Source organism: Crocodylus porosus, unplaced genomic scaffold (genome assembly GCF_001723895.1).
Source record: "Crocodylus porosus isolate Cpor-Errol unplaced genomic scaffold, CroPor_comp1, whole genome shotgun sequence".
Classification (NCBI taxonomy): domain Eukaryota; kingdom Metazoa; phylum Chordata; order Crocodylia; family Crocodylidae; genus Crocodylus; species Crocodylus porosus.
In genome coordinates this window covers 54,358,267-54,382,091 of record NW_017728947.1, presented here as the reverse complement: position 1 = coordinate 54,382,091, position 23,825 = coordinate 54,358,267, and the positions used below count along the sequence as shown (strand labels likewise).

The window sequence follows — 23,825 nt, the reverse complement described above, 5'->3', positions numbered from 1 at the left end:
GCCCAAGTGCAGCACCCTGCACTTGTCAGTATTGAAACGCATCCTGTTTTTGTTAGCCCACCCCTGTAACCTATCCAGGTCTTGCTGCAGTCTTTTCCTCCCTACTAGTATGCTCACCTCACCCCAAATTTTGGTATCATCGGTGAATTTAAACAAGTTGCTTTTCACCTTGTCGTCCAAGTCGCTGATGGAGAAATTGAACAGCGCAGGCCCAAGGACCGAGCTCTGGAGTACTCCGCTGCCCACTTCCCCCCAGGTTGAATATGACCTGTCTACCACCACCCTCTGACTATGACCCTTGAGCCAATCTGCAATCCATCTGACTGTGTAAGCACCCTCCTGGGGTACGTGCAGTGGCAGGAGCCCTTCCCCACCAAGATGAGCCACAGCTCCATCCCAGACCTGCCCCACCCTGCTGGGCAGTGTCTGCCCCTGCCTCCCTCCCTCACTGCAGGGGGCATTGATCTGCCTCCATACCCTTTCCTTCCCCTTCCACCACAACAGACTTACCAACTGCACACAGCTCTCCATGCTGTATCAGAAATCGGATCGGTATTGACCGATATGCTTCCCTAAAAATTAGTTATCCCTATCAGCCCGAAACATCTCTGTTGGTACACCCCTAGAAATATCTGTCTGTTCCAGGACAACCCATTGGATAAGGGTGGGATTGCACCTACAGTTAGGTTTGTAATGTCTAACTGTGGACCAGATACTTCTCTCTCTGGCTGGCACTTGGTTAAATCCATGTAGTCAGTTGACTTAATCTCTAGCTCAGCATCATTTGAATTGCTTTGAACTTGCATTGGTGAACTGAGTGTAGAACTGAGAGTAGCCCAATGGCTTTCATACTTGCAGTTAGGGTGAGATTTCTTATGGGTAATGTTAAAACACCAGTTACATTTAGGGGTTGTCTGCAAGGACACACTCAAAGTTAAGATTAACTAACTAAAACTGAAGTTAATGCACATAGGCATAAGTTAGTGCCCTAAGTGGAGGCTTATATTCAGAAATAAAATGGCACGATGAATACAATGAAGGAAGGTCACTTCTGCATAAAGTTGTTCACACTGATTAGGCCTGTGCAAAGTGGCAAGTATTTCTTTCAGATTTGGTTGGTTTGGAGGGACAATGATTTGATTCAGAGATTCGAATCGCTATCCCGATTTGACTTGGCTGAATCGGATCCGAAGGATCAGTGCCACTTCAGAGATTTGGCCATAAACTAAACAGGCAGCAGTTCTCACCACACTGGACGCAGCTGCCTCCCAACTGCTAAGTCTGTTGTAGTGGGTGGAAAGGGGAGGGAAGAGGTGTGGGGTGGGGGGCAGATCATCGCCCCACAGCGAAGGAGGGATGGAGGCTGCAGCTGGGACAAGCCTTGGTGGGGGAGCGTGGGATGCAGGTGTGGCAGTGCTGGGAGCAGGGGCTATTCCCTGCTGCAGCTTGCCCAGCTGGGGCAAGGGGAACGGGGGTGCAGTGCAGGCGCTTGGAGTGGAAGGGGGCAAGTGGCAGCAAGGCATAGCCCCCATTCCCAGCGCTGCTGCACCTGCATCCTGCACTATGCCCTGCTGCTGTTTGCCCGGCCATGGCAGGGGGACATGGGTGCAGCAGTGCTGGGATCAGGGCTATGCTCTGCTGTCGCTTGCCCCCTTCTGCCTGGAGCAAGCTGTGCCTGCATCGCACCCGCTCCTCCAGCTGGGCAAGTGGCAGCACAGCATAGCCCCCTCTCCTAGTGCTGGCGTGCCCGCATCTTGCACCGCCCCCGTCCCCCTTCCAGAGTCCCATGCCCCCCTGCCATAGTTGGGTAGTTTGTCCCAGCCCCAACCCTAATCCCTCCCTTGCTGAGGGGCCGTTGATCTGCCCCCCATGCCCCTTCCCTCCCCCCTCCACTCACCACAACAGACTTAACAGCTGGGGGTAGCTCTGTCCAGCGTGGTGAGGACTGCTGCCTGTTTAGTCTAGATTTCCAAAGTGGTGCCAAATCTTTTCCAAATCGATTTGGACCATTTAATTGGTTTCCCAGTTTGATTAGGATTCAGCAATTCGGCTGCCGGACTGAATCTCCTCCAAATCGACTTGGCTACTGAAGCTTTGCACAGCCCTAATGCTGACGTTAAATGCATGTAAGTTACAGTGCATTGACTTCAGAGTTTTAATTGTTTCTTAACTTCCCATGTAGAAATGTTTAGATGTGATTTTAACAATAGGAGGGAAGGGAACAGTTATTGCCGCCTTGGTGATGAAAAACCTTAAACAAGGTGACATACTAATAATATTCCTTGAATGCTTGCTATTGTTCAAAAAGTGTAAACATGTAAATGAAATCTTTTCCTAATCACCAGCTTTTACTTGGAGGTCACTAGCAAACTCAACCAACTTCAGTACTGTTCTGAAGTACAAAAGATATTGAAGATTATGGGAGGTGGTGATATCATAAAAAAGAAAAATAATTGTCCTGTTTAAAGTAGGACCCAACAACAATAACCTTGTAGTACTGAATGATTCCTTTTAGGGAAGGAAAATACAACTGGAAGAGGATAACTTCTGAATTTGTGTCTTATGTTTGTGTATTTCAAATTCCTTGTTTACTCCTTTTTTCCAGTCCCATTGCGAGCAGTTATGAAAGCAGTTCCCGAGTGGCATCTCCGTTGGACCCAAATGGACATTTCAATGTAGTTGTTAAAGAGGAGCCAGTGGATGACTATGATTATGGGTCAAGTGCATGCATAGAAGGAGTAACTGTGAAACAGGAAGATACAGATGAGGAAACTGATGAGTATTCCAACAGTGATGATGATCCCATACTAGAGAAACAACTAAGGAAACACAGCGAGCTCGATGGAAAAGAAGCAGACGTCAGGTCCAGGAAACGGATACTAACCAGCCCTTCAGGTGTTGCTAAAGCCAAAATGTTAAAATTGGATAGTGGGAAGATGCCAGTAGTTTATTTGGAGCCCTGTTCAGTCACTAAGAGTACAGTGAAAATCTCTGAGCTGCCAGAGACCATGCTCTCATGTAAGAAAGATAAATCCTCTTTGAGTGCAATACTAGATTCCTTGCCTGCCTATTTTGAAAATCACAAGGGTTCTTGCTTAGGCATGGCCATGGAAACTGAGAAAGTAGCTGTGAGAAAAATGTCTCCTGGAAACAAAGTGCTACAGAAATGCTATTCAGTCAAAGAGAGACAATGGACCATATCTAAATCCTCTAATCTCAATCCCAGGGGCTCTGCAGGTAGCTCTTTTCCAGCTAAACATGTCACTGGAAGAAAAAAAACAAGAGTATTAAAGAATTCCATGTCCCAGAAGAGCACTGGTACTAATCAAAACTCTGTGTCATCAGGCCCAAGTAGAAGAGGAAGGCCGCGGAAACTGAAGATCTCCAAGGCTGGACGGCCCCCTAAAAACCTGGGAAAGACAGCAGTGACAAGCAAGAATGCTTCTTTTGGACCAGGAAATATCCTTCCAGATGTTAAGCCAGATCTTGAGGATGTGGATGGAGTCCTCTTTGTGTCCTTTGCATCAAAGGTAAACTACTCTTCCTTCTGTCTCCTTCAAAAAATTAATGTGAAAAGGATGGGGTAATTGCTCCTATAGCTTATAAATGGTCACAAGCTGAAAATGCATCTTTTTGGCATCCCTGAAACCAAGGTCAGGGGGTTTTTTGTTTTTAAAATTGCGGTGCTGGCGTTGCAAAATGTCTCTAGTACTCAGCCTTCAGTGTCATAAAGTTCCAGTCTGTTTCTCGATTAGTGTTTTTAACTTAAGGCACTTTAAATTTATTTGAAGTTCTCTTTGCATGTAGGAAGCACTTGATATTCACACTGTTGATAGAGCTGGAGGAGAAGAGTCACAGAACGTACGGACCCCCATGCTAGCTTCAAGTGATCCAGGTACCTCTCTCGCACCTGAAAATGGAGAAGGTTGTTTATTTTATACTAAGGGGAATGTATAAGGACATAGAGAGAGGATTCTATAAATTGATGACCACACGTGGTACTAGCAGCCAGGGTGTGTAGTATGTGAGCCTTGGGTGCAGAGTTAAAGTGGGTGCTGGTAATGGGAGTTGGGGCAGCACTTGGAGAAGGGGCAGGAGTCAGGGTTAGTGCTGGCTTCGCAGGTTTGGCCTACAGGAGCTGCTGTCAAATTCATTATTGTTGCATATCACTGGTGATACGATTTGATGGTACTGGGTGACAGCAGTGGCTGATTAGTAGAGACAGTGTCTTATGCTTTGTACTTTTGGGGTGCTTGGCCATTACTAATTTAAATAAACAATGTAGTATGTACATGAGATGGTAAGTGCTATTTCATGTACATGCAATAACATCTTGTTTGTCATAATGTAATCCCTGAGCAGCTTGTGAAGCACGAATATGCCATCTTGAAAAAGAACTCATGGAAGATCTAAAGTCCTTGAGGCACAAGCAAGTGATCCATCCTAGTCTTCAGGAAGGTTTGTTTTGTATGTGTTTGTATGTTACACCCCTCAGGGCAGGGACTTTTTTTCCTCCTATTGCCTTAACCCAGTGGAAACCTGATCTCGGTGCACTGAAGAGGCCAAAAGTGTGGATCCTACTGCCTTGGTCCCTTGTATGAGGGCAAAACTGGGTGCAACCCTTCCTTGATTTCTTTTTACCATCTCTAGCAGTGAGATGGCATCTAACGAGTATCTGACTTACTACTTCCCCCTAGACTTTAGCAAGTTTTTCAAACAGCCTGTCAGGAGTATGACTGGGAGGTAAACAGTTGGTTTTGAACCCTAGGAGGTCACAGCCTAGAGGAACAGGGACAGACAAGGTCAGGGAAGCACTGTTCTAAAATAGTCAGTGGATCAGGAGGTAGGTCATCACTTGAATAAATCCAAAAGCTGACTGTGGGGTTCAGAACAGGAGGCAGGAGCTGTTTGGGACTGGGAGATGGGTGGTCACCAGGCAACACTAAGCCAGGGGCTAGGAGCTGGATGTCTGAACAGGAGTTTGGAATTCAGAGGTCAAGGAGCCAGCAAGGCCATCTGGAATCACAGGGGTCTGGAGGAAGGAGCCAGCAAGGCAGGAATCAGGACATGGATAAAGCTAGGAAGAAGCCAAGAACCAGGGCTCAGGGAACAGGAAATCAGGAATAAGCAAGTAGGACATAGGACTGTAGAAACAGACAGGACCTAGGACATGAGGATCAAAGGTAAGAACCAGGAGTCAGAATCTCAGAGCTAAATATGTATCTGTCCTGAGTAGCTTTCTGGGAATTGAAAGAGCAGGCAGCCATGTCCATGCATGTGACTGGGGCCTGCTGGGAGTATTTAAGCCACTGGCAGCCAGGCACACTTGATAGCTGAAGGCAGTTGAGCCTGCCTGCTGCCCTGACTTGTGATACAACCTCATTCCAAAAATAAAAAGAAGAAAAAGAACATTGACCACTTTATATAAACATGCATTTTCACCTTTGTCATGACACCAGTTTCCAAATCCAGCCTGCATTGTGTATCTAGGTAATAAAGCAGTAAAATAGTGTGATAGCTGGCTTGTAAATTGGTTAAAAATTTTGCAGTATTACTTTCTGGGACCCTTTCCAAACTTGTGATTTTTGGGACTTGATACAAGTATCAAAGCAGGTGCTATGTGTAAAGTATGATCCATGTGGTAGCTAAAAATAAACAAAAAATATTGTTCTGTTTGTGTTTTATGTAGCGCCTATTGTTACTGTATTGGTGAAGGGAAAGAAAGTTAAACTTACTATATATAATGTTAGCAGGCCCTTGGTACCAGGATGATGGTACATCAGATACAGGTATACTTGGGATACCTATTCCCCATGTTTTAAGGCTTGCTTGGTCTCAATGCTAAGGGAGGACATAACTAGTTTATCTTTTGCTTAGCAGGTAGTCACATTCTAGGTTAATGCTCTGCTCTGTATCTAGGTTGTTTTTTCCCAGGATCTGAAAATCCAAGGATGCTTGATTTAAGCTGCATGTGCTAAAGTTTGGAGGGTTACTTCTGACCATCATTTCTGAGTCTGTAAAATAACAAACCCAAAAATGCCAGTTTCTAGTAGTGTTTCTTTGAGTATATAATGGACTTCAGGATTGGACAGCAAAAAGACGATGGAGAGCCCTCTCGTCTCACAGAGCTATGTGTATATTTGGAGGGGATTTATGACAATCATCTCAGCATTAGCAAACTCCTCAACATTGCCAATCTTAGGATCAATGATCCTGAGACGGACTGAAAAACGTAGTACTGTGGAATCCTGGAGGATCTACCAGTTCCCTATCTTGTCCAAGTGGAAGGCCCAAGCCTTAACATGAATGCTTCACAGTGAAGTGCTTCAAAGGGCATGAACAACCATACACTTGAATCAATTTCAGAAGGGGAGGGAGTGCAACAGTACTGTTAGAACAGTAGCCATTATATTCTAACAGTTGTGTGTGCAGGAGCAGGGAATTATACAAATAAAGTTAAAGCTGCTCAAACTTTAACCCTGAATGAGGCAGTAGTCTTCTCCCCCTCCCACCGCCTTCTTTAAACCTCTCCCAAATGTCAGCTTTTCCACAGGAACATTGTTCCTGGGTTTTTTTAAGTACTTCATTAGGCACATATGTCTGCCCTCCCTTCTTGGAGCACTTTAGAGACACCTGGAGCATTTGAAATGTTACGTTTGTCCATGGCCTGACTGGCCAGGTGCTAGGATCACTATAGGTGCTCATACATGAAGGCAGTGCCAAATCATGGAGCTTGAGAGAGCTGAAACATACCTTCCAATATGAAGGAGTCTTCCCAAAACATTGGTCCAGATTCTCAAATGTATTAAAGTGCCTAAATTTATTTTTGTTGGAGTTGAGACCTCAGTACATTTTTCAGCATCTGGACTTGAGTTTTTGAAGTCCTCAATTGGAATTGGAAAGACACAGGAAACAAAAGATCTAGTCCTGACCTTGGTATTGATATATATGGTGGAGATCTGCGGTGCCCTGAAATGCCATGGAAAAATGTCCATCCCTCCAGGGACACTCCATTCACGGAAGACCAGAACCAGCATGTCGGGTTCCAAAGGTGCTGTTCAGAGGAGATGTTCTCATCAGTGCTGAGTAAGGACCCTTTTCGTCTACCATAAGGCAGGTCCCACGTAGCTCCCATTTAGACATCTGCCCCATATGGATTGTGAGTAAGACAGGATCAGTGGTTTCCAACCAGGCCAGTATCTGTATGGCAGGGCATGCCATCTTAGTTGCATTAGCCTTACTGAGGACCATTATCTTTTACATCCAGGAGCAATTCCTTCCATGTTCCAGAAGAAGAGCCTATTCTTTAGTGGTATCATTAACCAGGCTTGCCTACCCCAGGACCAGATATAGATCCCTCTGAGCCAGAGATAGTGAAGGAATTACTACATCTTAATTGCCAGATGGTATCGGATTCTACACTGGTGAGTGACTTCAAAGCTTTCCAGGACTGTCCTGTATTGTAGGGAGCCTAAATATTGCGATTACATTTATCCAGTAAACTAACCACCAAGAACGGTCCTTCTTATTAACAAGGTGATCCTGGAACCAGCTACTGATCTGCATCAAACCTCAGCACCTTTTGCTCCAACTTGTGAATAAGCATAGAAGAAAGATTGTGCTTCTGGAAGGCTTTGACTACTTATGCACCCATTCAAATCTAGGATGCTGCAGTCTTTATTGCCTTGCAAAGTCTCCCAAAGGCATGCCTAAGGATGAAGTCTAAAATTTGAACTTTTTTGGACGGAAGACATTTTCATTAGCCTCTTTGGGTGACAGACTACCAGGCACTACTTGCCAAATACAGTTAACAAGGTTGGGAAGATAATTTAATACAGTGCAGGAAAACAAAGGTGAATTTAAGGAAGTAATCAAGGAGGACCATATGATTGAGATACTCTGCATGCACCTCTTGATACTGCCTGGTTATAATGGCTATGGTTTTGCTTGTAGCTTCAGACCTCTTTCATATGACACATGATAAGAGCCATTATAGAGGTCCTGGAAGACTTCAGCCAAAGATGGGGCAAGTATTGGCAACTGGAAGACCAAAGAAGTATTGGCAAGGAGAGCATGCTGTTCTAATTTTGGCATCAGCAGCCAGACTACCGGCTGAATACAGTGGACTCTAGAGCATAGCTGTCTCCAGCCTCCTTGGCTAGCCGATCTCCTTGAGGCAACTAATTTGATGGGGCATTGAGAGCCAAACTGGGGTCAGTGGACTTGTCTTTACCTTGCACAGCTACCCTTTTTCTTTCTGTAAGGCATTCGGTGTCCATTAGGGCTGTGCAAATCTTTGGTTGCTGACTTGGTTTGGTGGCTGAATCTCCAAACCCGAATCGAATCAGGAGACCAGTAAAAAGGTCTGAATCAATTCGAAGCCTATGAATCATTTTGGAAAAGCTTCAGAGAAGGTTTAGCTATTCAGGCAGTCCCTGCTCACAGCCTCAGGGAGTGGGACCCGGACTCCGTGCTTGTTAGTGGGGTGCAGGAGGAGGGCTGCAGGAGTGGGGAGAGGACCATGGGACCCTATCCCCTACCTGCTGCACCACCCAGCCCCAGCACCCCGGCGCTTTTTTTAAGGCACCACACTCACTGGCTGCTGCAGCAGCTGCCGGGGCATCTGGGGGCTCTTGGCAGCGCGGAGCAGTGAGGAGTAGCAGGATTCCCCCCCACCCCCGTCTGGCAGGAGCTTCTGAGTACAGGGCTTTTTAAAATTTTTTTTTAAGTGACCGGACTTGGGGGCGGGTGGGGCAGCCATTGACGGGGCTGGGAGAGCAGGCAGGAGGTGGGGCTGGTTCAGTTCAGAGATTTAGCTGATTCGGTGGAGGGTGAATCTCTGAATCAGATTTGGCTGAATCGGTTCAGGACAGTGATTTAAAGCACTGAATTGAATCACTGTCCCCCAAAGTGGCCAAATCCTAAGTGAATACTAGCTGCTTCACACAGGCTTAGTGTTCATTGCAGCTAACACATGTGCTGTAGACATCACTGTTCAAAGCTCTCCCAACTTATAATATTTTCTCCTTAACTCCTACATTGTTTCCTCTTCTCCATTCTTTTGAGGACCCCTTTCAGTAAAGCATGTTACAAATGGAAGTGATATTTGTACGCAAGTATCTTTCTCTAATGGGAAAAGGCTTCTGTTCTTATTTTTTCTTTCACTCTGTACAAGTGAGAGCAGGTCTTTGGATCTAGGATAAGATGAAGAGAGAGAATAGGTGCATGTGCTGTGTGGTTCAGGATCATAATGCCTGCTTTCATCTCATCTCTTAAGGCTCAAGACTAGATGAGACTCTTGACTTCTAGGATGTGTACTCTAAAGTCATGCGTCTGGCCCACAAGAAATTCCTAAGATCTTATCAAGTCGTCTTATCCCAATTCTTAGCAGTACAAGGTATTGCTGTTTAGACTTTCCGTGCCCCAGGTGTTTTCACATTAGGTTTAGTAGCACATCTCAAGAGGAGATGAAAATATAGATCTTAATATAGATGCTTGGTTGATCAAGGGCAGACCCCAGCAGGCGATAATAGCATGCTTAGAAATAAGCCCTTTCTCCCTCTTTTTGTGCTCAGTTTCCCAGTGAACATCACAAGAGGACCGTATTCCATTTCAGTCGCAGTCTGTTAGCAGCTCTGATTTCAGGCTGTTTGTTCTTCTCTAGTGTCCTTGTCATAACCTAGATGGATTTTTTCAGTCATCAGAAATGTCCTCCTTTGTACAGATCTCACCAAGAAGTTGGCAAATGAGCATGTACTCCAGAGTCTGCACTTCACTGAACTCACATATATTCATGTTACTGGAGTAGCCCCATTTGATCATGTTTGTTTTTGATCTTCCAGTTTCTGTGCAGGCAATTCAGCATCACCATGTTGGCCAATCTAGATCCACCCATCTTGGAAGGTCCTCCTGGGGTCCGGGTCTGTTTCAGAGCACCTGATTGCATATAATCTTTCCTTCCATAATCTCAGTAACTCCCTGTCAGCCATTGTATCCAATGGCACAACTCTGGTCATAACTCTTTTTGCATTTTATGCTGTTTAGTTACTTCTGTGTGTTCATAGAATGGATGTCTGGGGTCTGCCATCTGCCATGGTCTTTCTTGTTGCTTTGCTACCTTTCTTCTGATATCAGGTAGTGCAATGCCAGCCAATAAGTACAGGCTATCCTTTGGTGTTGGCTTTAGACATCCTGTTATTTCACAACAGCATCGCTTTGAACTGGGTCTAGTTTCTTGGCATAAACTGATCGTTCCCATACTGGACATGCAAACTGCAGTGGAGTAGTACAAGGCAATACCAGTGGTTCATAACAGAACAGGTTTCACTCCCCACTTTGTGGTGACCAGCTTTTGAAGTTTGTTGTTGTTGTGAGTGCTGACTTTCCCTTTTGTCTTCTGTATGTATGCTTTGAAGGTAAGTGTTCAGTCCAAAGTAACCCCAAGCTCACAGGGTTCAGGTGATTAATCAGTAGAATTCTATCCCAGGTGATGATTAATTTCCACTTTGATTCTTTGGAGTATGCAAAAAACTATAACCTGCATCTTGGTTGGATTGGCATGAAGTTGGTTCTTACTGTAGTGATCTGAGAGGTTGCTCAGTGCACGCATCGGTCTGTTCTTGACAGTGGCAAAATCCTTCTCTTGCTATGTGGTCCATAGATCATCAGCATGTATGAAGCTCCTTGTATTACTCTGTATGGGTTGATCATTGGTATATATGTTAAAAAGAATTGGTGCTAGCACGCTACCTGATGAGAGGCCATTTCGTTATCTCCAGTGGCTCTGTTTCTTGCACAGTTCTACATAAAAACATCTATTCTCCAAAAGAAGTAGTATGAGCTGCACTATGTGGTAGTTGTATATCATATTGTAGACTTTAGGAAGCAGGTTTCAGTGGCTGACTGCATTGTATGCTGCTGATAGGTTTACAGACACAGCACCTGTTATCATCCCTTTCTCAAATCCATCTTTTATATTCTAGGTGATGTTTATTATTTGGCTAGTGCAGGATTTACCTGATCTAAATCCAGCTTTTTCTGGTATTAGGTGTTTGATATGAGGTGAAAGATGATTGAGAATAAGGCATTTGTAAAGATGGCACAGAAATGACACTGGGCTAAAGTTCTGTAGGCCAGAGGCATCCTTCCCTGGCTTTAATAGCGTTATTATACAGGTTGGTTACCATAATTTAGGTATTCTTAAGGTCGATGAGCAATTGTTAAAAAGGTGTAATACCCATAACTTGGTTGCAGAACCAAAGTGTTTGATCTGCTCTGCATGCATGTTGTCGAGTCCAGCTTTGCTATTCTTCAAGTAACTTATTCCAGCGTCAAGTTCATTCGTTGTGTATGGCTAAAATGATTTTCTTCCAGATCAATTTATTTGTCTGATCTGTATTTTAGGCTGTTTGTTCAAAGCTTTACCATTGAGCAGAAGATGGTGAACCACCTGGTTGGCTGTGCTGTTCTGGTGTTGCTGTAATTTCTTTGGGTCATTACTCAGCTTGTGAATGGTTAACCAGGCTTTCCTACTGGTGTGTGTCATATCTATTCTTTTGATTGTCTCTTTCCGTTTCCATCCCTTTCTTCTTGGAGCTTGTTAGTTAGGGCTGTCCCTGCCAAAATAATGTTTTCTAGATCTTTGAAACATTTGCTGGTATTTTTAGTATGGGGGTAAACCCTGGTATATGCTCACTTCTTCATCTTTAGGACTGCATCCTGGAGGCTAGTTTCTGCTGATGCAGTTGCCATTTCTTGGGATAGAAATGAGTTCAGCTGTGATGCTGCAGACTAGTACTTGGAGACTACTAAGTCCTAGTTAGTATTCATACCTGTGAAGTAACACCACTTGCCAGATTTCATCTCCGACCATGCCAGTATGAGTAAGATTTGGTCTTTTATTGAACAAAATAAATGAATGTGAAAGTGGTTGTTTCATTTCATGTTATTGCAGAACCAAAATGATGGAAGGAACCAAAAAAACATTGGGAGGAGACTTCTGATTTTATTTATTTATTTATTTATTTATTTTAATTCATTAAAAATAGGTTAGGGAACCTACCACTGTCAGACTTAAGGGTTCTGGCTCCAAGAAAGCATGGTGTTCCATAATGCCGCTTTAGGAGTGTTCAAGCTAGTATGCCAGGGCTTCCTCCCTGTTCTTCAAAATACCCACTGCAGATCTTCTGGGCAGTATTTCCATGTCACACTATATAGGCCAGTGGTTCTCAGCCTTTTTGGATCAGAAGCGCCCTTCCATAACTTCGTGAATTGAGTGCCACTTAATTTCAAACACTGAGTTCACAGGGCTTACCCCTTTAGAAAGGGGCTGGGAAGTAGGGGTGGGGAGGATTGTCCAGGCAAGGATAAGCTTGAGTCTGGGTTATCTGCTTAGCTCATACCCATGAGCGACTGGTGCCACCTTAGGGGGGGCATGTGCCCCTCCTGCAACCAGTCCCACCAACCGATCCTGTCAACTGGGGGGGGATCCCCCCACGGCCAATCCTGCAACTGCCAATTGCTGCAGCCACTTCTTCTCCTCCCATGAGCCTACAATAACTTATTAGGGCAGCAAGACCGTCAATATGCTATCACTGTAGGAATGCCTGTGGAGTCCATTGTAGAGTTGATATATCTTATATGGGGGAATCCCTGGGATTGACAATGGTAGGAAGGAAGTCTCTGTAAAGCCCCAAAGGGCCAGCTCTTCCCAAAAGCCAAAAAATACTGTTAAAGAGTAGGAAGATTTATTTATTTAAATGGAAAGTGGTTCAGTACTTACCTAGCCTTGGTGAAGAGCTTATTATTGAAATATCTCAACTTCCTGTTGTACTTGAAACAGATTGATCTTTTGTTCAGTTCTGTGAAGGTCTATCTTAAACTAATGTTAGTTTCCCGTCTACTCATACAGTTGCAATCAGTTCTTCTCTCTCTCCTTTTCCCACCTCTCCCCTCTGCTGACATTAAATATCATCAAAGGGTTTTTGCATACCTAAGACTTAAGCATGGTCCTTTTTACAGTCTTGGATTTTTCTCCCTTTGACCATTTTTTGGAATGTTCCCTGCCTCACCTAACTCTGGAAATAAGTCTTTCCAGTGGCTAGTACTCTGCTCCAAGGAGTAAGGGAGTTCTCAAGCATTTGGTTTGAATCTTGCTATGTAATGGTCCTTAAGAATAAAGCAGCTTTAAGCCATCACCAAAATTGCATCCTCAGATGTTAATCTCAAAACTTCATCTAACCTAAAATCTACTAGTCATTATCCTGAAACTGTCCCACACCAGGAGAAGGGGAGTTGCATGAATCAGTTATTCAGAAGTAAGCTTTATTACATTGATAGGAAATTATGAAAACTCTTCATCTGTTTCTAGCTATGCCGTTAGGTTAAGATGCATCTTTATAGAGAATATTGAGGATGTAGACATACAAGCAGCTTACCAAAGGATGAACGTGGGGTGGGCCTTTGTTATGCATCAGCTGTTCCAAAGCAACTGTCAGTATATGTTTTCATCCTTTGGTAACTGGAGATGTAGCCCGTGAGAGAGTACTCCTTTTTGGTTGAGTGCCAAGATAGCATAGTTGTTTCCACTTCCCATAGGGTAAGTACATACACATAGGTAGTTACTGGTAGAGCAGCTGCTGTGTGGTAAAGCCCTTCTCCCCTTTTTACCCTGCAGTAAATTAGTTTGTATGTCCATACATTGTGTTTTCCATTTTTAGGATATCTCCCCACATTAGCTAGCTGGTTGGTGTACCTGAATTATTCAGTATTAAACCACAGAGCACCAGAGCAAGCCTAATATTCGTTACCTGGAAAGTGTCCATGTTGGAAACTGCAGCACAGCAAAGTGAATTAACCCCATTGACCTTTATTCAGTGTTTAGTATTGCTAGGTCCACTGCTGAATCCAGGAAAGTGCTTCTTCAATTAATGTTGAACTAATGCAGCTGGAATTCCCTCATACTGAACATTTCTTGCCAGTCATCTGTGGTGAGGTGCACATTTGAAAAAAACTTGAAGATAGGTTTCAGTTAGTAAGGTGCAATACTACCCTGCCTTCTGCTTGAGGAAAGTTTGCTTGATTTTTTTTTTCAGCTATCAACATAGGTCTTTGTAATTGCACTTTATTCCACCTTTTTTGGAGTCTGTAGCTTTCGTAGGTTTCTGATTGTGAGGGAATTGAGAGATGGTCACAGCTATTCTAGGTTTGCCTAGAAACATGAGAAGTAGAGGCACATGTGTGGCCCTGAAAAACTTCTGTTCAAGTGTTCCATTCTGTGTGCATGAAGTACATGCTCATCTACAGTGGGTCAACACTGACCGCTGTTTCTCAGAGGCCACTTCATATGGGCATAACTTTAGTCTTTGTAACACCTTTAATTTCTAAAATACATACAGATTTTCAGGCTTAAACTTGGAAGCACATGAATAGTGCACCATACAGTACAGACTTTCTAAGAAAGATGTTTCCTTTGTTTGCTCATCCAGAGGGAGCTCTGTTCTCTTGTGAAGTGGGATTTATTTTATACATGTTGTTCTCTGTAGTTTTATATATATAGAGAGATATTATATATTTTTTAATTTTGACATGAAATTGCATACTCTTCTGGACTGAGATGATAGTTCTTTGCTTGTTTAATTTGGAACTTCTCACAAGAAAAAATCCACAGTACAATTTAATATGCATATATTCCAATATAAAGTGTCACGCACAAATGTCAGGTCACTTTAATTATCTAAATCTAGAACTATTCCAGGGTACACATCATAAGTCATGAGAGGTATTTAGCTATTTTAGCTTGAAGTCGGGCAGAAGCATCTGACAAAGGCTGCTTCCTACAGAAGCTCATGCCTCTGAGCTAGTTAGTTTCTAAGGTGCTAACCTGCCCTACATTCTGCCTGTACATATTATGGTAATTTTTCCCCTCCACGCTCCCAAGTTGCTTTCATTTGTTTACAGTTCAGTGAAAGTATATGGAATACTTTTTATTTTATTGCCCAACATTATATCTGGTAAGGGAAGATTCTTGGAGGAAGAGCGCATGGGGAAGTGGAAAGGCAGCAGAGACTAGAAATTCCTCTTTGCCAGCAACTTGCTTTGTTTCTCTGTATAATTAACTCCTTTAAATTTCTTTTGCTGTTTAACTACTACAAAAATAAAATTAACGTGTGTTTCTCATATTGGAGGTATCTGTAATGCTTTACCATGGAATGAGCAAGCCAGCAGTAAGACACTGATAGTGCAGTGACTGTAAATGTATTAGCCATAATAACAAATTGTCTTACATTTTTACAGTACTTCTCATAAAAAGTGCATTAGAATGTATGCATGTATATACCTCCCACTGTCACTGTTTACACAAGTGTGCGGTGGTGCATAGCAGTGGATCTTGGAACACTATACTGTCCAGCAGGAAAATTACCAATATCTTACATGCACCCTTGGTTATTGGCACCTGTCAGTTTTTAAGATGAGGAATGTTGGCCGGAAAAAGAGATGCTAATTCTTTTGTCTTTTTAAATGCCTTGGGAACTTTTAAGTTCTGTTGGGCACAGCTAATAGAAGTTGCTTCCATCTGTTTCTCTTTTCGTTTAATCCTAAACAGTTTACTTTTTAATAGTGTAGCCATGCTTTTGGATATGCAGCATCCAGACTGTAAATGAGTTGAAGTCTGGGAAACCTGAAACCACTGAGCAGTGGTGTAACTAAGGGGGTTGAGCAGGGTACCAACCCTGAATGCCTCCCTGGATGCAGGGGAAAAAAGGGGGAGAGTGGTATACAAAAATAATGGCTGCTGTCAAGCCAGAGCCAGTGATCTGGCAGGTGCTGTTGCACCACAGCCGCCACCGCAGCACAAACTACGCGTCTGTTCCTGGTCCTGTCTCTTCTATTTCTAAATCCAGTAAAACCTAGAATGAATGTGGGCTATTCAAATCTGCAACTTTTTTATTACTTAAAGGCAGTGAATCTCTTAAATTTCTTAACTTGAACTAACACCTGGTTTAGGTGGCTGTATAGATATTTTTTTCACTGCTATTTGTTTCATGCAGTGGGACTGAAGTTGAACTCTGTGGACCCAACACTGAGCATTGACCTAAAATACTTGGGTGTGCAGCTGCCACTCTCCTATTCAAATTACTCTTTGTGGAACTACCCAGGAGCCAATCCAAGTTCTCCAGGTGGGTAATGCATGATTTTTAAATTGTATTACTGAGAGTTGAAATGATGGAGGGGAACTGTATATCTATGGTAAAAATTTTAAAATCAGGTTGGATGTCAGTTGTTAGTTGGGGCAAGGTTCTCGTTTTTAATCGTAAGAGGGACATAAATTAAAACTGCTAATTTAAGGTTCCAAAGCTTCAACCCCAGGTACACATCCCACAAAGTATGAATATGCAGAATCCAGCTTTTTTTATTTGAAGATGTGTCATTGCAAGTAAGTAACTTTTCAAGAAAAGTTCCCTCCTTTTCAAGCCTGGTGGATATTGACAGCATTTTATAAATGCTGGACATCAGTTGCTATGGTTCCCCTGCTTTTATCTGCAGCTGGTTAGGATGTTAGGTCTATGTTGTGTTAGGGTTGAGGATAGTCTTATGTAGTTTAAATTATGGTTGTATGACATGACTGGGATAGGGATGATCCTGCCTCACGCAGGAGGTTGGACTAAATGACTTCTGAAGTCCCTTCCAGGCCTACTTCTCTATGACTTCTTTGACTTCTGTAAGTTGTGGCTGGCTTTCTTTTCCAGATGGTGCGTTTCCCTTTGTTTCCAGGACAGGGAAGACAAATGATTTCACCAAGATCAAGGGTTGGCGAGGGAAGTTTCATGGTGCTTCTAGAAATGAAGGTAAGGGATAGATTAGTGTGTAGATCTGTAGTAATCATGACTCTCTTTGTGTCCTAATCAAATAATTTGTATTTTAACTGATTTATCTTAATTTTTAGTGGAAATTTTTGGAAAAGAAACTGTTGTGTTCAGAGAATTCACTATTTTGTAACGATATCACTGGTACATCCGTAACACATTTGGATCGTACTGCCGTGGTCTGGAGAATTAGCTTTCCAATGTAGAGTAAATCACTTGGGGATAGGATAAAAAAGTATATAATTTTTTATGTGAATGATTGAGGCAGGCTAAAACCAATAGTATGATAGGCTTGTTGTTGATCAGTTTTAAGTTCTGAATAAATAGCCTGAAAGAGAGGAAGCCCTTACCTGAATAATACCTCAGGTTATACTTTGAGGGAACAATTTGCAATTCTTTTCTGGATTGTTCTTTTGCACCCTTAGTAGAGAGACTTCATAAACTGGGAACCCTGATAGTTTGGCTGACAAATAATCATATTTGGAAACCTGCTAGAAACCACTGAATTTGTATCAATTTGTAATGGATTGGAACTACCACCCATCATCTTGAGTGTAAACATGTAGCTTGACGAGACTGCATATCAGTGTGTGGTACTCCAGATAGCTTGTCTTAGCTATCTTCTCAGGGTGCGATGTAACATTTTATATGCCAGGGTCTGAAGCTTCCAAAAACCACACGCATTCATATCAGAGAGTCCACTGATTGCTAGCTGCATTGTAGGACTCATTAGGCCTTATTTCTTACGCATGTTAGACTATGATTATCCATTTCATACCCTAAGGTTGTATATAAATTTTAGAACAGGAATAAAGGAATATGACCCTGAGGCCCCAGGCAGATTTTATGCTTAAAATGTGGTTGACTGGTTAACACAGTCATTCAGTTAATGGTGTGATAAAACTGGGATTAAGCCACCAAGTTATTACACAAAATGTGTATAATAATTTTGTGGCTGGTTCCCATCATGCCTTAAATTTAAATGTATGACCAGTGCTCCTAACTTCAGGAGGGTTCCTATGTGTTTCCTTGGTTGGGAGCCCCAATCACACTGTGCTCCAAGCTGGAGAAACACATGGGAGCCAAGCTCACTACTTGCCAGTGCAGGGATAGTCCTGGGATCATGATTCTGGGGTCCATCTCCACTTTCAGTGTGACCTGGTTGAGATCTCATCCTTGATCCCACGGTCATGTTTCCTGCTGTGCATGTGTGGCATGGTAAGAGATTCGATTTGTTGGGATTGCATGTCAGATCCGATTGTGCCTTTAATTTGATATCTGTTAGCAGCCTAATCTACTTTATTTATTAGGAAAATTGGTGATTTACTTTCTTTGGAATTATGTCATATGTATTTGAATTCTGTATTAATACAGGTAGTAGCTCAGAGGGCTCTTTGAAGAACCGCTCCGCATTTTATAGTGACAAACTGGATGAATACCTGGAAAACGAAGGGAAGCTGATGGAAACAAGCCTGGGATTCTCTCCTAGTGCTCCCACCTCTCCTGTGGTTTATCAGCTTCCAACAAAGAGCACTAGCTATGTACGAACTCTGGACAGTGTTCTAAAGAAGCAATCCAACATAACTCCATCAACATCTTACACTTTCAAGCCTTTATCAGTGTCTTCTACTTCTAGGAGGACAAAGACTCAGAATAAACAGGCTGCTTCAAACAGCCGCTCAAAACCATCTTACAAACCTATACTGCCTTCACCTGTTGTTGTGAAGCAAAAACATGGCTTTTCAGGGTCAGGTGAGAGAGTCACTAAGTCTGCAGCAAGTAGCAGTGCTGCTAATCAAGGAGATAATTTTATGGTGCCAGCTCTAGATGAAAACATGTTGCCAAAGCAGATTAGTCTGCGTCAGGCACAGCAGCAGCAGGCTGCTCGTCTACCAGGTTTGTCCAAATCTCAAGTGAAGCTGATGGACTTGGAGGACTGTGCACTTTGGGATGGAAAACCGCGGACCTATATCACAGAAGAACGAGCGGACATATCTCTGGCGACTCTGCTCACTGCTCAGGTAAGCTGCTCTCATTCTTTCCGTTACTTCCATTATACTAGCTTGTTCTGTCCCCTGATGCTTAAAGTTAAATAGTAAGGTTTTGGTGCTAGTAACTTCCTGGGTAAGCAGTAGCTTTTTTATAGCATTTACGTTCTTTAGTTCAACTTTTCTTGGCCTCTTTTTAGAGAATATTCTCATTCTGTCCTTGGAGGCAGTGTAATTTGAGACTGATTTTAAATTCACTCATTCAGACTGTATAGAAAAAGTTTGTCACTTCAGGAAAAAAGGATTCACAGGGAAAGCTTACAGGTCTTGGTACACCCTACTGTGACTTTCAGATTCTCCTCTTGGCCTAATCATGTGGGGTATGATTAAAATGAGACCTATAATTAAAATTAGAAATTGTTTTAATTAATTTAAATTAAAATAATATTATTTTAATAGTTACATTGGAAAGTGTCAGGAATACATACCATTTTTTTTTAAATCAGGGTTTCCTAATGTACCCTTATGTCTGCTGAAGGAAATTCTAACCTGTAATAGACTGTTATAATATTTTAGCCATCCTTGGAGGTACAGAACCCATAATGGCATTGGATGTGTATCCATGACACTGTTACAATATGTCCTCTTCAATGTGGTTGAAGTCAACTTTTCTGCTTTGGTTGAATGAATGATGAGTTTTGCTTTAGTGCAGTCAAGTGAAAATAAGCCCTGATCTTGTCACTTCCTTGATATAGCATTAAGTAGGAACTTGAGTTATTCTGCATCTTGTGTCTTGCATATAGTATTGGGTACTGTCAACAGACTTTTAATGCAGCTATTCTCTGTTCTGTCATTCTAGATAAACTGCAAACAGTCTATCATGTGGTTGTATGATTGGTCTAAATAAATTTTATGTAAGCAGATTTGGTGTGCATACATCTGTTTGTCTCATTAACATTTCAAATGTATTTTTTACCTTTAGGCTTCTCTTAAAAATAAACCTATCCACAAAATAATCAGAAGGCGAGCCCCTCCTTGCAACAATGATTTCTGCCGTCTGGGTTGCATCTGTGCTAGTCTTGCCCTGGAGAAGCGACAGCCTACCCATTGCCGCAGGCCAGACTGCATGTTTGGCTGCATATGTTTGAAAAGAAAAGTGTTGCTGATAAAAGGTGGTTCCAAGCACAAGAGAATCTTGAAGAGGGCCGTGCGTGGAAGCCTTGTCTTCTATGGAACACCAGGGGAAGAGCATCAAGAAGAAGAGGAGGTGGAAGGGGAGCATGATGGGGAAGATGAGCTGAAACAGAAAGACAGGAAGAAGAGAAAGAAAGTGGAATACAGTGAGTATTACTAGGGAAAGAGTGATTGCGTAAAGTTGTACCAACTCTGTGCGTGTTTGCAGGGGATTTTTATTCTGTATTAGTATTAAATGGATTGAGTCCAAATACTACAGTGAGTTTCAGTAACCTTATGCAACTTTCACCTACCTTGATACCAACCAGAAATAAGTTCTACTTTTGACTGTGTTGATCTTAGAAATCTGTTGGTCTTTTTTTTATGGTCAATTTTTTGTTGGCTTTTTTGTCTGTTTGAAATGTAATAGAGCAAGGCATTATTCAAAGCACTTGAAGAAAGTCATTCACTTGCCTACTTTACCTGTTGAAAGACCCAGGTTGTGAGGTCATGACATACTGATTTGTCACTACTGAAATCAGTACTTACTGCTGTCCTGTTTACTTTGTTCCATATGCCTGCATCCTTCCCCTGAATAATTGAACATTGGCAGCCATATATTCAACTGATTTAGGTTTGTGTAGTTCCATTCAGATCAGTAGTTCTGTGCTGGTATTCACACTAGCTGATGATCTGGCCCCTAAGGTATACTCAGTAAAATAGATCAAGAAATCGGCTGTTCCTTAAACACTAAAAAATGGCATGAAAGTGATGCAACTTAATTTTGTTCTTGCTCTTAAAACTTGATGGCAGTGTTGTGTAAAGTCCCACTTAACTTAGTTTATGGAACACCTTTTGATTCTCCAACTTCAAAGTAATGTAATAAAGTCTTAGACATCTAAGTTGTGTTACACAGCACCAAGGAAAATTATACAATGTGTAGAACTTTATTTTTTTCTGTCGTGTTTTTACTTTGTTTCACCTTTTAGATGGTGATAGCAGTCTCCTGCTTTTACCCTTTGGTAAATAAAGATGTAGTTGAACATAACTCTTACTTTTGTCCCTCTTCTAGTTGGTGTGAACAAGCCACAGTCACTCTAGCTAGGCAAGAGTGAGCTCTGAAAAACAACCAGTGTGAACTCATAGCTGGAAAATTGAATTAGACTCTTCATTTAAAAACATGCTGTTTTTCAAACATGTTTTCTTTCTTTGTTCAGCTATTTGTGATACAGAACCAGAGCAGCCTGTTAGGAACTGCCCACTGTGGGTAAAAGTTGAAGGTGAGGTAGATCCAGAACCTATTTACATCCCAACACCATCTGTCATTGAACCAGCAAAACCTATGGTGCTGCCTAACCCAGAAGTTTTGCCCTGCAGTCGAAGCAGATCTTCCAGTACGGTCAAACCAGGACGAGTGTACACTCCCAAACCCAACCCAGTGGTAAGAAAGGAAAATGTTCTACCTTCAAAGTAAATGAGCAAAACTTTTCTTTTATAAATGGAACAAAAACCATCTCTTCTCAAACTGCAAACAGCAATACTTGGTATTTGAAATGGATCATGTGATATTTAGGTCCATAAAGAGATGCTTTTGCACACAAAATTTTCATATGGTGAGGTTATTTAAACCATTTTTTTTTTCAGTTCTAAAATTGGTACTTCTGTGCTGGTTCAGTTCAGTATTGAGGCTAATTCAGCAGTGGAAAGATAGATGGAAAGGGCTGCATGTGTTTGTTTTTTCATTTTAAACCTTGTGTATAAAATCACATTTTGTAAAATAAAAAGAATGCTGGTCACATAAATATCGAAGCCATCTGCGAGCTACTTAATGTAGTTCATGTAATTAATGACTTGCGAAACTAGGATATAACTTTTAATTTGGGGTTTTGGGGGGTTTTTTCCCTAGCCTGTCAGAAAAAAAATTTGCTTTTTAGTGGTCAAAAAAGCCCGTCTTGTGGTTTTTAACTACGAAATGGAGAAAAGTTAAACATTCTACAGATACACAGGTGGACAAGCTTTTTCAGCTGTGATCAGAATTCAGCAGGTTTTATTAAAGCAGAATGCTTTGCATCACTTACTTGGCCAAGCTGAATAACTGATGGCATTTACATTTTTCATTCAGATGAAAACCTAATTCAGAAGCAAAACTTACGCTGTGGTATGGTACTAGGAAGGCAAGTTGGCTTTTAAAAGGAGAAGCTCTCTTTGGCATTTTCAGTGAGACATGGAAGTTGAGGAGTATACTCTTAGAATGTGCAGTTTTGCAGCTCTGATGTTTGTCTTAAATGAAGTGGTTCCCTTCTTTTTGGCTTGTAGATTCGAGAGGAGGACAAGGATCCTGTCTACTTGTACTTTGAGAGTATGATGACTTGTGCTCGGGTCCGAGCATATGAACACAAGGTGGAGGAGAAAAAACAACAGAAGAACCAGAATATCAGTAATTTGAAGAACTGTAGCGTAAAGGTTGGTGTCTGCAAACAACCCTGCCTCCTCATTTCATGTTAACATGTAGGATAATGTTTTTCTGAAGTATGTGTGGTCTCAAAGACCCAACTTATTTGTATAGGTAGCACTTGCATTCCTAAGTCACTTAAATATTTTTTTGAATTTTTGTTTCTGAAGTACCAGTAAGAATTTTTCTGTCTTTCTGCAGCCAGATGTGAAATTATGTTATGCTTTAAATATCCATTAATAGAGTAATCCTGAGATTAGAACTGAAATGTTGGAAACTAAATTTATGTTAATGAAGAAACATATTGTTAATGATGAAGAAAATGTCTAATTTTAAAATCTGAATTTTCCTTCCTCCCACCCCAAATCCTAGGAAAGCTTAGGAAATGATTCTGAGCATCAGTCTCCTAAAAGAGAAACTTGTGAAATGGAGAAAGATACTGATAAGTCAGAAGGTAAGATTCAAGTCTTGAGTTTTAACCGTCTGTTGCATATACAATTCTGGTTTAAAAAACCCTTGTAGATATTGATGAAACAGAAGGCTGCTTTGCAGGGTGAGTCAAAGGAGGTGATATGCCTAGAACTTTTCTAAGGCCATCTGAAATCCACTTTATCTGGTATGGTACGTTTACAAGGGATGCCAGGGTACTTCAGCTGTAATGTTAAACACTTCACCTCTTAATAAAATAATCTTATACTGTGTTTGCTGTCTTCTGACTTGCCAAGCAGCATGACATGTATCATGGAACATGAAACAGGTTAAGTATCTACTTCGGACTGAGTGCTGCTCTAAAATTAAAATGGCAGTTTATTATAGTGGCATGCTTAGCATCCTAAGACTTTTTTGAACACACATCTGTTGTGCAGCAGTGACAATGGGACACATGTAGGGTTTTTTAAATTACACTCCCAGATACCAAGCTATACTGTCAGGCTGGTGAGATCCCTTACAATACTCCAACTACAGTTATGGGTACCCTGTATCTGCATATTTGGAGCTATTTCACAGCAACCTCTTAGTTCAGATTGAAAGGTTAAATAAACTAAGCTTTCTTGGTGTACTGTATTTATTGCATTTTTGTTTTTCAAGTTCATAAACAATTAGATTAAATAGATACCTGGTATAGTATATTGTATTCATGTGTTATCATTCAACCCAAAGTGTCCCAAAGGGTGCAATGAACTAGAGGGACCATGTCATTTACCATGAAAATAGAGCTACCTTTGAAGTGAAATGTGGCATCTTTTTACAGCATTAATCTACATATAAGGATGACATGTGAAAAATAATATATCCGGTTGAAAATTATGTTGAGATTGGATAGGCCAGAAATAATTACCAGAATTA

General features: G+C 41.9%; 1 protein-coding gene across 8 annotated transcripts in view; it reads left to right on the top strand.

Annotated features, from left to right (window-relative positions):
* The window catches only part of MGA (MGA, MAX dimerization protein), an 83,165-nt gene that overhangs the window by 25,617 nt on the left and 33,723 nt on the right, over window positions 1–23,825 (top strand). For 5 of the 8 annotated variants that reach the window (XM_019551388.1, XM_019551387.1, XM_019551386.1 and 2 more), the window contains exons 4-14: window positions 2,606–2,895; window positions 3,346–3,530; window positions 3,808–3,895; window positions 4,363–4,458; window positions 16,050–16,178; window positions 16,749–16,847; window positions 18,240–18,886; window positions 19,836–20,193; window positions 21,244–21,467; window positions 22,343–22,489; window positions 22,851–22,932. In XM_019551388.1, the coding sequence (XP_019406933.1) occupies window positions 2,606–2,895; window positions 3,346–3,530; window positions 3,808–3,895; window positions 4,363–4,458; window positions 16,050–16,178; window positions 16,749–16,847; window positions 18,240–18,886; window positions 19,836–20,193; window positions 21,244–21,467; window positions 22,343–22,489; window positions 22,851–22,932 (2,345 nt within the window). Of the gene's footprint in view, window positions 1–2,605; window positions 3,531–3,807; window positions 3,896–4,362; window positions 4,459–16,049; window positions 16,179–16,748; window positions 16,848–18,239; window positions 18,887–19,835; window positions 20,194–21,243; window positions 21,468–22,342; window positions 22,490–22,850; window positions 22,933–23,825 lie in introns of all 8 variants that reach the window. The other 3 variants (XM_019551384.1, XM_019551385.1, XM_019551382.1) reach the window with 1 other exon arrangement.